This window comes from Microtus pennsylvanicus, chromosome 18, assembly GCF_037038515.1.
Source record: "Microtus pennsylvanicus isolate mMicPen1 chromosome 18, mMicPen1.hap1, whole genome shotgun sequence".
Lineage (NCBI taxonomy): Eukaryota > Metazoa > Chordata > Mammalia > Rodentia > Cricetidae > Microtus > Microtus pennsylvanicus.
In genome coordinates, this window is record NC_134596.1 from 40,318,332 (window position 1) to 40,330,038 (window position 11,707).

General features: G+C 48.6%; 1 protein-coding gene across 1 annotated transcript; it reads left to right on the forward strand.

Moving 5' to 3' along the window:
- Positions 1-4,895: 4,895 nt before the first annotated feature.
- Positions 4,896-11,119, forward strand: Kctd14 (potassium channel tetramerization domain containing 14). The gene is made up of 3 exons (XM_075952967.1): positions 4,896-5,111; positions 5,516-5,627; positions 9,982-11,119. The coding sequence occupies exons 2-3, from the start codon at positions 5,517-5,519 to the stop codon at positions 10,630-10,632; spliced, it is 762 nt and encodes a 253-aa protein (XP_075809082.1). The 5' UTR covers positions 4,896-5,111; position 5,516; the 3' UTR covers positions 10,633-11,119.
- Positions 11,120-11,707: the final 588 nt, after the last annotated feature.

Consider the following 11,707-nt stretch of genomic DNA (forward strand, 5'->3'; position numbering starts at 1 on the left):
CCCAGAAGGTTGAGGAAGGAGACTTGCAAATTCAAGACTAATTGAGTTACATAACAAGCCAGACCCTGCCTAAAACAGAAAACGGAAAAAGACAGTACTTGCTACCTGCGCAGTTCTGAAGATTAAATGGGGTAAAACGTTCCAGACTCCTAGGCACAAGGGCAGGACAACCTGATCTAAGCCCGAAGCACTACCTAAGGGCTATTTCTCAAACTACTATTGAACAGAGGAAAGGGAAGCGGGTAGCGGGGGGGTTGGCAGGGTTGTGTCCCTCTGTGGGGCTCACAAAGAGAGCCTTGTGTGGGAGTGGTGGACACGATGCCTCTTGAGGCATCTGGGCTCAAAGCTGCCAAGCCTGGGCTGGGCATTTTGCCACAGGTAGCTTTCTGAGGGCCCTTTCATCTGAGCCCCAGCTGCCACTTGACTGGCTGGCATGAAGCCCAACTGCTTGGGGAGTATCGGGACTGGCAGCTTTGTCTCGGGAAGAAGAACAAAGGGCTGGGGTCGGTGGGAGGAGGGCAGAAGGGAGCAGCGCTGTTCGCTTGTTCTCGGAACTAGGCCAGAGGGAAAGAAAACCCAGTCACAGACAAGGGCATGCAGCATTTTGAATTCTTTTGTGGCCAGAGCACGAACCAAGATGATATTACAAGGACGCACTTTCAGATAATGCCCCAACCTCTACCGTGTTATACAGGTAGAGAACAAAACACAGAGGCGGACAGGGACTGCCAAAATACTGAGACCCAGTGGCAAAGCCAGAGGTAACACTCAGGTCTCTTGTTTGCTACAGACTCTGAGAGAGGGGTCACCGCAACAGAGGTGCCCTTCCCTTATCTGAACTGTGAGGGTTAAATGCACTAATGAATACAAAAGTTGGGACGGGGGCGCGGGGGGGGGGCGACTAAATTCATTTTCAAAGCTCACTCTGAGCTTTCTAGGCAAAGGACACTCGAAGTAGAAGGGGCAGCAGGAACAAAGGCAAGGAGAGCAGACAGCTGGGTTGGGGGAGACAGGAAATGGAGCTAAAAGCTGTTACTCAGCGTCGCGCCCTCCACTCGGGGTTGAAGGTCCTTGCGACCGCTGGCTCCCTGCGGGAATCATCCCAGTCTGCCATTAATCCCTCTGGGAGTCCAAATGCTTAAAGCAAAGTGCTCTGTGGACTGTATAAATCAGGGAAGCGTGACTCTAGGAGATCATAGCCTCGTCTACGCGGCTTGGCCATTTTTGCCGAGGGATGTTGCTGGAGGCGCATACCTTGCCTGTGGCTGTGGATTGGATATGTGTGGTATGAGCTTACGTGGCTTCACGTGGCGATGTTAGCAGTTGGCTGAACCTTTAAAAGCTAGGACCTCCCTGCCGGAGGTCGTTGCTGACCTCTGCCTGGTCTTTCTCTGGATTTTGTGTGTGAAGTGTGATCTCTCCCGTCTCACATGTTCCCCTGGCGCCATGCACCATAATGTGACCCAGCCAGGGGAGTCCTCACCCGAGACTGAATCAATAGGGAGTTCTCATCTAGCGTCTTCCAAAATTGTGAGCTGAATAAATCTCTTTTCTTTCTTTCTTTCTTTCTTTCTTTCTTTCTTTCTTTCTTTCTTTCTTTCTTTTCTTTTCTTTTTTGAGACAGGGTTTCTCTGCGGTTTTGGAGCCTGTCCTGGAACTAGCTCTTGTAGACCAGGCTGGTCTCGAACTCACAGAGATCCGCCTGCCTCTGCCTCCCAAGTGCTGGGATTAAAGGCGTGCGCCACCACCTTCTTTTCTTTTCTTTTCTTTTCTTTCCTTCCTTTCTTTTTTTGTTTTTGTTTCTTTGGAGCCTGTCCTGGAACTAGCTCTTGTAGCCCAGGCTGGCCTCAAACTCACAGAGATCCACCTGCCTTTGCCTCCCAAGTACTGGGATTAAAGGCATGTGCCACCACCACCAACCGGGCAAATCTCTTTTCTTTGTAGAACACCTAACTTCAGAAAGTTGGCTATAGTGACAGAAAATGGATCAATGCACTGTGATACAAAGTAATTAACTCTTCATGGTCAAGAGAGAGAGGACTAGTGAGAGAGAAAAGTCATGGTCACAGTAACTTTCGTTTTGATAAAACTCTGACAACGGCAAGCTAAAAGAGGAAGGGTTTATCTGGCACCCAGTTCAGGTTCCAGTCCATAATAGAGGGGAAGTCACAAAGACAGGAGCCCATCTGGGCTAATGACCAACTGATTTCTCAGTCTTATGCAGTGGAGGATCCCTTGCCTAGGGGATGGTGGCACCCATAGTGGGGGGATCCTTTTACTTCAAGCTACTCATCTCAATTCCAAGGTCGTCCTAATGTCTGTCTGGCAACAGAATTACAGTCACAGAGCTCAAACTTGACTCTGGAAATCTATATGGTCTTCATTTTAATTCTTCACGCTTTATTTCCTTGCCCATAGATATTTGTTACATAAGACACAGCGTTCAAACAGGGCATGGTGGCGCACACCTTTGATCCCAGCACCCAGGAGGCAGAGACAGGTGGATCTCTGTGACTTCGAGGCCAGACAAGGGCAAGCAGTCTACATAGTGAGTCCCAGGACAGTCAGGACTATAGATATATACCTTGTCTCTCCTTCTCTTGTACAACATTCTAATGAAAAATCTATTCGGGTCTCTCAAAAGTGAGCATCATCATCCATCAAGACCGAGCTTCCCTGCCACTCTTCTCATTCTAGATTGTTCACGTTGAAAAGCTGACTTCTTGCTTTTTCGTTTTTTCACCTTTTTACTATAACTGATGTCAATGCAAAGATATATTAACAACAAAAAGTCTCTCCATTCCTACACCCAACCAACTGGATAACGGCAGTTAACACTGGTTTCTATTATTTCAATAAAGACCTTGATCAAAAGCAGCTTGGGGAAGAAAGGTTTTATTTGGCTTATCTATCCCAAGTCGCAGTTTATTGAGGGAAGCCACCACCACAGAAACTCAAGGCAGAAAACTGGAGACAGGAACTAAAACAGAAGCTGTGGAGGAACACTGCTTACATTCATTTAACTTAATCGGCTTGCTCTGCCGGGCTTGCTCAATTTGATTTCTTATATACCCCAGGACCACCTGCCTGGGGATGGTATCACCCATAGTGGGCTGGGTTCTTCTGCATTTACCATCAGTAAAGAAAATCCCCCACAGACTTGTCTGCAGGTCAATCTGATGGAGGCATTTTCTCAATTAAGTTCCCTCTCTCCTGCTAGAAGAGGGCAGCAGAGTCCCCGGAACTGAAGTTAACAGGTAGTTGTGAGCGTCCTGATGTGGATGCTGGGAACCAAACTCCAGTTCTCTGAAAAAGCAACAAGCGCTCTTAACTGCTGAGCGGCCTCCCCAGTCCCTCCCTATCTTCTCAACAGACACACAGCATTGCAGGGCAAAGACAGACTGAGGTTTACTCAGCTGCTAACTGTAGCTAATCTGGCTAACACAAACAGATCAGTGGTAAATATATTCATACAAAATGGGCCTTTTTTTTTCTGTTGGGTGGATAACCAAAAGTGGGTTTTTTGTTTTGTTTTGTTTTAGATGTTGTGCCCAAGTTGAGAACCCTCAGAGAGACCACCACCGGAATCCAGTCAAGTCCAAAAAGCAAAAGCAGGGTTTACTCAGTGCACTCTCCAGCCAGGCTGGGGACTCGACCACAACACTAGACGCAGCGCAGTAGGGAGGAGACCCCCCCTCATCATCTGGGGTTGACATTATGAACTGCAAACTAGGTTCATTTAGGGTCAGTTCACTAGACGCAAGGTGTGGGCTACTTCTGCTAGGGACATTTCATAGTTTGTGCTTTTGCAAAGGTTCCTGTTTCCAGCTAACTATTGATGCTATAAAGTATCTTGAACCCAGTGCCCTAACCAACTCCTGATCAAGCAAAGTTTCTTAAAATTTTCCACATCTTTACATAGAGACGGTTATATTAACGTCTAATGATTACAGCAGTTCACATTCCAACCAGCAAAGTTTGAACACTCCTTTTCCTGCCTCCCAGACTTCACAGGCATTCGCTCTTAGAGTTCCCATAAGGGGAGGGAGTGGGCGTGGCTTGTCTCTTAAAGGGACAGGACAAATCATTACACACTTCATTGCTCCTTCAACTGCGTTAGTTTAAATCCTTCTAAGCTGCAGAAGGGTTTATAAGGGTTTATTTCGGCTACCTTAGTGTTGCATTTTTAGAGGTTTTATTGGGCTCAAAAAATCTCCCTGGTCAGCCGGGCGGTGGTGGTGCACGCCTTTAATCCCAGCACTCGGGAGGCAGAAGCAGGCTGATCTCTATGAGTTCGAGGCCAGCCTGGTCTAGAAGAGCTAGTTCCAGGACAGGAACCAAAAGCTACGGAGAAACCCTGTCTCTAAAATAAAAATAAAAAAAAAAAATCTCCCTGGTCTTTTAAAACGTTGTATTTTCTTATTCTTTACTCACGTTTGGGTTTAGGTGTGGTTTTGATTCTGTAGATGTGTGTTTAGGATGGGGTCCGGTGCATGTTAGACAATGCACTACCACATACCCACACCTGCAGCCCGTGTTTTAGATGCGCTCTTTCATTTATCTCATGACATTAAATCCGTTCACACTGTACATGAGGGGCCCCGGCTTGTTTCCTTTGACTTTTGTTTCCTATGACGGACACTTTGTTTCCTTTAGTGGTTGTTTGTGGTTTTGGACAGTGAGCTTCTTTGAGGACTCCTTGCTATCTGTGTACATTCTTTGAAAATTGGTTTTATTATCTTTTTATGGGACACACACACACAAACACACACACACACACACACACACACACACACACGGCGGGACACGAACACGGTGGGTGTCATTTTCTCCTTCCTTCCCGCTTTCCTAGCTCTCTTCTTTGTGGGTATTATATGTTTTGCTGTGGCTCAAACCAGACTTCATACAGGCTAAGCAGTGTGCTATCACTGAACCATGCTCCAGTCTCTTGGGTTTTATTTCCTTTGCCAAGTGTGTGATTGCAGCGTCTAATCAGTTTCATTTGAATCAAGTGTCTGGCTGTTGTCGCTGCTGATGACCGTACTGGGCTCCCGTAGTGTAAACATGTTTTAGAGAAGACTTTTCTCACTCAGAACTAAGGCATGGAACAGGTAAATTTCACAGCGCTTGCCTTGAGTGGCAGCATTTTTCTTCTTCTTCTTACTTACCGTTTTATAGTCTCTGGTCTGACATCTACCCTCTGAGAGCCCCAGGACTGTCTCCTAGTACCGCTTCCCTGAAAGATTATAGATTACTTGAAGTTGATGACAGTTCAAAGACCCAGTGGGGTCGGTGCTCAACACCTCAGAGCGCTTTTAAGCCAGCTAAACAAGCAAGTACTACAGATGTTTCACAAAGGAGGCAACGGGGAGGCACAGAGTTTCTCAGGGGCGTGGAGTCACGAGCCTCTCCGGCTGGGAAGTTTTCGACACGTGGCAGGACTGTGTTTCCCGCCCATAAGTTATCAGCACAAAGCGGTGCTGTGTGGTCATTGCGAGCTGTCCTTTCCCACCAGGATGAGCCTGCCGGCAAACCAACTCAAGGAGCTCAGCCAGGAGTCTCTGCCCGCCAACCAACTCAAGGAACGCAGCCAGGAGTCCAGGATCTTGGGCTTTGACCCGGACATTGTAAGTGCGCCCCTGCTCAGCGGCTGCTCCCGTTGTCCTGAACGCCCCACCTCCAACCCCCGCCGGATGCTTTCCTAGCTCCTTTCCGTTTTCGTTCGCCCACCCTCCAGTAGTCCCCCTACCCCCACCCCGGGGAGCATCTTCTTACGCCTGTCAGTAAACTCCTTTAATACCTGTGCGGTCCCCCCTCCCGCTCCACCAAGCTTTGTGCCTTCTCTCACTTGCTCTTTTCTTCCCTGGCTCACCTCACTTAGTCTGTTAGCTCCTCTGTGTGTCCCCTCTGAAAACCTCTGGCTCTACATAGTCCGGGGGTGGGGTGGGGAGGGTACTTCAGTCAGTCCTTTATTCTGCCTGATAGGGGTAGCCTGGCCAGCTCCCTCACTGTCCCTCTGCCCCAAAGAGTGCCTTGCTTACTTGCCTTCTCGCATGGGCTGGGTGACAGGACTTTGGGAGCACAATGGCGTTTGCTGTGTGCAAAGCCGGGAGGAGAAGAAGGGAGAAAGAGTAACTGAATTTAATGAGGATAACACTGGGGCTATTCTCACAGTAGTGCTAGACCCCAAGAAGTAAGGGTGGGCATTTTATTGAAGAAGTCTATACATGTCCACACAGGAAAGCACACACTCAGTTTTAGTTCATAGATCAAACGCTCAAAGGCTCAGGATGTGGCTCAGTGGGAGGATCAGGACACAGTCCCCAGTACTGTCAACAAAACAGGAACAAGAAATAATAAGAATCATTCTTTAACTGAATTCCACAGCACATACCCACAATCCTACTTGGGCTTCTGGAGACTGTCTTTAAAAACAAAAACCACGCCTGTAATCCCAGCACTTGGGAGGCAGAGACAGGCAGATCTCTGTGAGTTCAAGGCCAGCCTGGTTTACCAAGGGAGTTCCAGGACGGGCTCCAAAGCTACAGAAAAACCCTGTCTCGAAAAACCAAAAAAAAAAAAAAAAACCCCAAAAACCAAGCCAGGTGGTGGTGGCACAGGCCTTTTATCCCAGCACTCGGGAGGCAGAGGCAGGTGGGTCTCTGTGAGTTCAAGACCAGCCTGGTTCACAGAGGAAACCCTGCCTAGAAAAACTAAACAACAACAAAAACAAGCAAACAAAAGACCAAACCAACCAAACAACAACAAAGGAAAGGGGAGATGGCCAATGTGAACTCTGTCAGGACATGCTCACTCTGTTAGGACACACTCACTCTGTTAGGATGGTTGCCTAAAATAAATAAATAAATAAATCAGAAAACTCAATGAACTTCCCCAGAGTTTTAGTTGAAATTAAAGAAGAGACAGCTTTGAGAGTGTGGTAAGTAGGTGGCATGCCACCCCACCCCACCCCATTTAGTGTAGAAGTTAGCCCCTAAAGGTGCCTGCCTCACTTAGCAGCTAACAGTAAGTCTGGGTGCACACTGAGAGAATAAAATTCTTATTCTCGGCAGCACTGAGTCAGGGGAGAGAGCAGACCCAGAAGCAGGGCAAGTGGCTCCTTCCAATAGTGTGATGATTATGTCATTGCCGGCTGTTTTCAAAGCTACCTGCCTAGTGTCAAGGGGTTCAGCACTCAGGGTGTCCATCGTTCCTGCTCAAGAAGGGCTTTAGTAGCCGGGCGGTGGTGGCGCATGCCTTTAATCCCAGCACTTGGGAGGCAGAGACAGGCGGATCTCTATGAGTTCGAGACCAGCCTGGTCTACAAGAGCTAGTTCCAGGACAGGCTCCAAAATCACAGAGAAACCCTGTCTTGAAAAACCGAAAAAAAAAAAAAGGACTTTAGTGAGTTCCTGGGTGAAGGCCTTGCAGGGAGCCAGCACTGAGCTTGATGCCAGGTAGGGCAAGATCTGCGTTTATCAGAATACCAGGTCCTGCTGCGGATCGGGGCCAAGGGTGAACTTCCTTCATTCTAACAGGTATTCATCGAGTGTCTCTGGTGTGCTGAGCCCTGCTAGTGGGTGCTAGTGTCTCTGGTGTGCTGAGCCCTGCTAGTGGGTGCTGGTGACTCGTATGGCAGAGAGGAATAGCATTCCCCTCTCAAACCTCCCAGTCTAATGGAGGATGAGGACACAGGAGATCCCAAGGGAGAGGCTACTGTAACCTTAGAATGACTTGTCAATCTGGGGTCATAAGACCACCATTCTGGAAGGCCCCTGGGGAACCTTTAATCCCAGATAGAGGCGCAAGGATCTCTGAGTTCAAGGTCAGCCTGGTCTATAGAGTGAGTTCTAGAATAAACAGGACTATACAGAAATGCCGTCTCAAAAAAAAAAAAAAGAAAAGAAAAGAAAAAAGGATTAAAAAGAGAAAGAAAAGAAAGATGGGTAGACTCAGTGATAGGAAGCAAGCCGTAAGAGAGTGAAGTCCTGAGGGCTTCGGACCCCAACCCACCATGGATAGAGGGAGGGCTGCAGTAGGTGATTTTGTTCTGCTTTGCTAGAGGCCAAGCAGTAGGCCTGTTGCAAAGAGCCTGGGAAACCTCAAGCTATTCAAGTGTTTAGTGCAGGAGACTCAGGTTTGCTTCAGAGAAAAGGAACTCTGGTTTGAGTGTGCAGAATCGATCCAGGGGTAGGCCCTAGCAAAGGCCACAGAACTTAGCAAGGCAACAGGACTGCCAGGACTTGGTGGTAAGTGTGTAGGGGAGACTAAGATCAAGGGAAAACCACATTATGCTGGGCTTCTGACTCAGCTAACTGGGAAACAGCAGGAGGGGTCAATGTTGGGGGCCTGAGAACATGAGTGGAGATGCCACTCATTCACTCGGCTGGGGGAGGGGAGGCTCAGATAATGTGTGAATGCTGGGTAGACCCAGGAAGGTGTAGGGACCCTTCTGACCAAACTGGGTGAGAGATAAGCCAGGTCCCTCTCTGCATCTCCATGGCTGTCACAGACTCCACACCCAGCAGATTCCCCCCAGAGGCAAAGTCTTTGCCAGCCACTCACCAAGGCTTTCCCTCCCACCCAGGAACTGGCAAGGGGATTGGTAGTAAAGATGAAGAGGGGCCTTCCTCCAGAGAGTAAAAAGAAGTTCATCGTTCTAGGAGCACACTGGGCAGTGTGTATGGATGAGAGTGGAAGCTAAGATTTGCACAGAGGCTGGGAACTTTGCGGAGAAAGAAATTAAAAAAAAAAGACACAAAATAAAAAAGCTTGTGGACAGGGCTGAGGTCTTATAAGATAAACGAAACAGTGTCGCACAGGGTGGTAGAGTAGGAAACTAGTTTTGCTTTGTTTGAAATGGGGTCTTGTTGTATAGCCAAGGCACAAACACTCCTGTGCCTCCTGAGTGCTGAATGACTTTTGGGCTACCACAGCTTAGCTAGGAAAATGGTTTCTGTAAATTAGCTTCAGAAAGGACTCCTTTGGGTTATTGCTTTAGTTTTTTGAAACAGGATTTCACTGTGTAGTCCTGGCTGTCCTGGAATTCACTCTGCGGACCAAGCTGAACTTGAACTCAGCGAGATCCATCTGCCTCAGCTTCCCAAGTGCTAGGATTAAAGGTGAGCACCACCACTGCCCGGCTGGAGAGGACTTATGAGGCGGCTGGGTGGATTAGACTTTGAGAGTTGGAAAGATTTGAGTTCTCTGTGTCCATCTTGCTTCCGTTTTCACAGAGGTCAAGGCTTAAGGTAAGGAGTGAGCTTCCTTTCCCAGGCAGGGAGCTAACATGGGCTTCAGTGAGGCAGGACTTGGCATGGGCTGGAACACCCACCCTGACGTGAGTTAGACCGTCTGGTGGGCATTTGATCCTAGCTGCACTTCATCACTTCCCTGGTCTATGCATCTTTCCTCTGGGTTTTCTTTATCTGTAAAATGAGGGCACTGAGAGGACCTAGAAGCTGAGCGTCTGCAGAATAGGAACTGCCAGCAGAGTGATTTATTCAAGGTTTAGTCTGTAGCTCCTTGAGAACTCCCTGCTTCCGTCTTAACCAAACAGCCTTGCCAAGGGGCCTTGAAGTCTAGGGGAGGCAGACGTTCTGAGTTTCCTTTCCTCAGCTGTATGATCTGGGTCCTTCTTCTCTTGCCACCTCCCCCCACAGCTGAAATAGCCCCTGTAGGACTTGTTGACTTGGTAACTCAATGCTCCCCACCCCAGCAGCTGGCTTGTTTTGGGGTCTTCTAATTCCAGGACAGTACTTAAATCCTAAGAGGCTGTGAGACAGACAGGTTGAGAATGAGGCCATGCCTACCTCAAAATGAAGGACCATCCCCATCATTGGCCCCCACCCTGACCTGTACTTGAACCTTCAGGTTGGAAATGCAGCCTTCACTTTTATTACTGCAGACAGCACCTCCCCTGGTAGGTTGTTGCAGTGTGTCTCCTCAACTGTTGGTTCACGCCGCCGTTTGTGTCTGCAGGTTGTGGAGCTGAACGTAGGTGGACAGTTCTACACCACCACCATGGGCACCCTGATGAAACATCCAGGCTCAAAGTTCTCCGAGATATTATCCCGATCAGCAAAATTCTACAAGGATGCTCACGGCCGCTTCTTCATTGATCGTCCTGGCACCTACTTCGGGCCTATCCTGGACTACCTACGCACTGGGCAAGTGCCCACAGAGAACATTCTTGAGGTTTACCACGAGGCTAAGTTCTACCAGATCCATCTCTTGGTGAAGGTTTTGGAGGATATGCCCCAGATCTTCGGTGAGCAGGTGGCTCGCATGCAGTTCTTGCTGGGAGTGCCAAACTACAGGGAGAATCTGGAGGTCCTGTTGCACCTGGCTCGGGCAGAGGCCGTGGCAATGCGCTCGTCCAAGGTGGTGGTGTGTGTGGTGCACACAGAGGAGGAGGAGGCCAAGTGCGTGGAGCCGCTGCATATCCTGGAGGCCAAAAAGACACCTGTCGTCAAATTTGGGCCCTGGAAGGCAGGCCCTGGGACGGAGGACTTTGTGTACTGCCTGGAGAAGGACATTAGAGCCAAGGGGTATATGGTGTCCCCTCAGAGGTACCATCTGAGCAAGGACCCGTATACATGCTTCTGGATATTCATCTTCACTTGGTGGTGATCCCTAGGAGTGGGGACTGTTTGTTAGTGGCTGTGATGGAACTTGTGAAACCAGGTGCCACCACAAGCCAAGTTCTAAAGCTGGGCCTGTAGCTCCAGTACTTAGGAGGCTGAGGAAGACTAACCACCATGAGTTCAAAGCTAGCCTTGGATATAGATTGAGACCCCACCGAAACAGCTCAGGAGAGGCCAGACTCTCCTGACTCCACACCTGTTCCCCTCTGGAGCCTCATCCTGCTGCCTGGAATAAAGTAGGGTTTCTCCTGTCTTCTGGGAAATGAAGCTTATCAAATGTTTAACAGATCAAAGGGTTCCTCCTTGCTTTCTGGGAAATAACCCTGATGCAAAAACTCCTCTAGCCTGCACCTGGTGTGATGTCATTGTGTTTTGTCTTTATAAATCCTGTAGTGCTCAAGTTAGGGGCCAAAAGTTCTTTGTGGCAGGACTGTCACAACAGCCACAGATTAAATAAAGGACTCTGATCTGGCCTCATGTCTGTAACTTCCTTCAGTGGATTGTAACAGTATTTTTTAACACAGTAGACCTTGCCTGGTGGTCCATACCTTTAATCCCAGCAGGTATGCAGAGGCAGGTGGATCTCTTGAGTTCAAGATCAACCTGGACTACTGAGGGAGTTCTGGAGCAACCAGAGCCCTACAGAGAGCCCTGTGTCAAAGAAAAAAAAAAACCACAAAAACAAGCTGGGCAATGGTGGCGCATGCCTTTATTCCCAGCACTCTGGAGGCAGAGACAGGCGGATCTCTGTGAGTTCGAGGCCAACTGGGTCTACAAAGCAAGTTCCAGTACAGTCAAAAGCTACACAGAGAAGCCGGGCGGTCATGGCTTTTGACTGTACTGGGGAGGCAGAGGCAGGAGGATCTCTGTGAGTTCAAGGCCAGCCTGGTCTACAAGAGCTAGTTCCAGGACAGGCTCTAAAGCTACAGAGAAACCCTGTCTCGAAAAACAAACAAAAACAAAGCAAAAAACCCACAAAAATAAACAAACAAAAAAACAGTGCATAAATACATTTGTTGTGCAAGTTGAGGACTTAAGTTGGATCTCTAGAGCCCACAGTG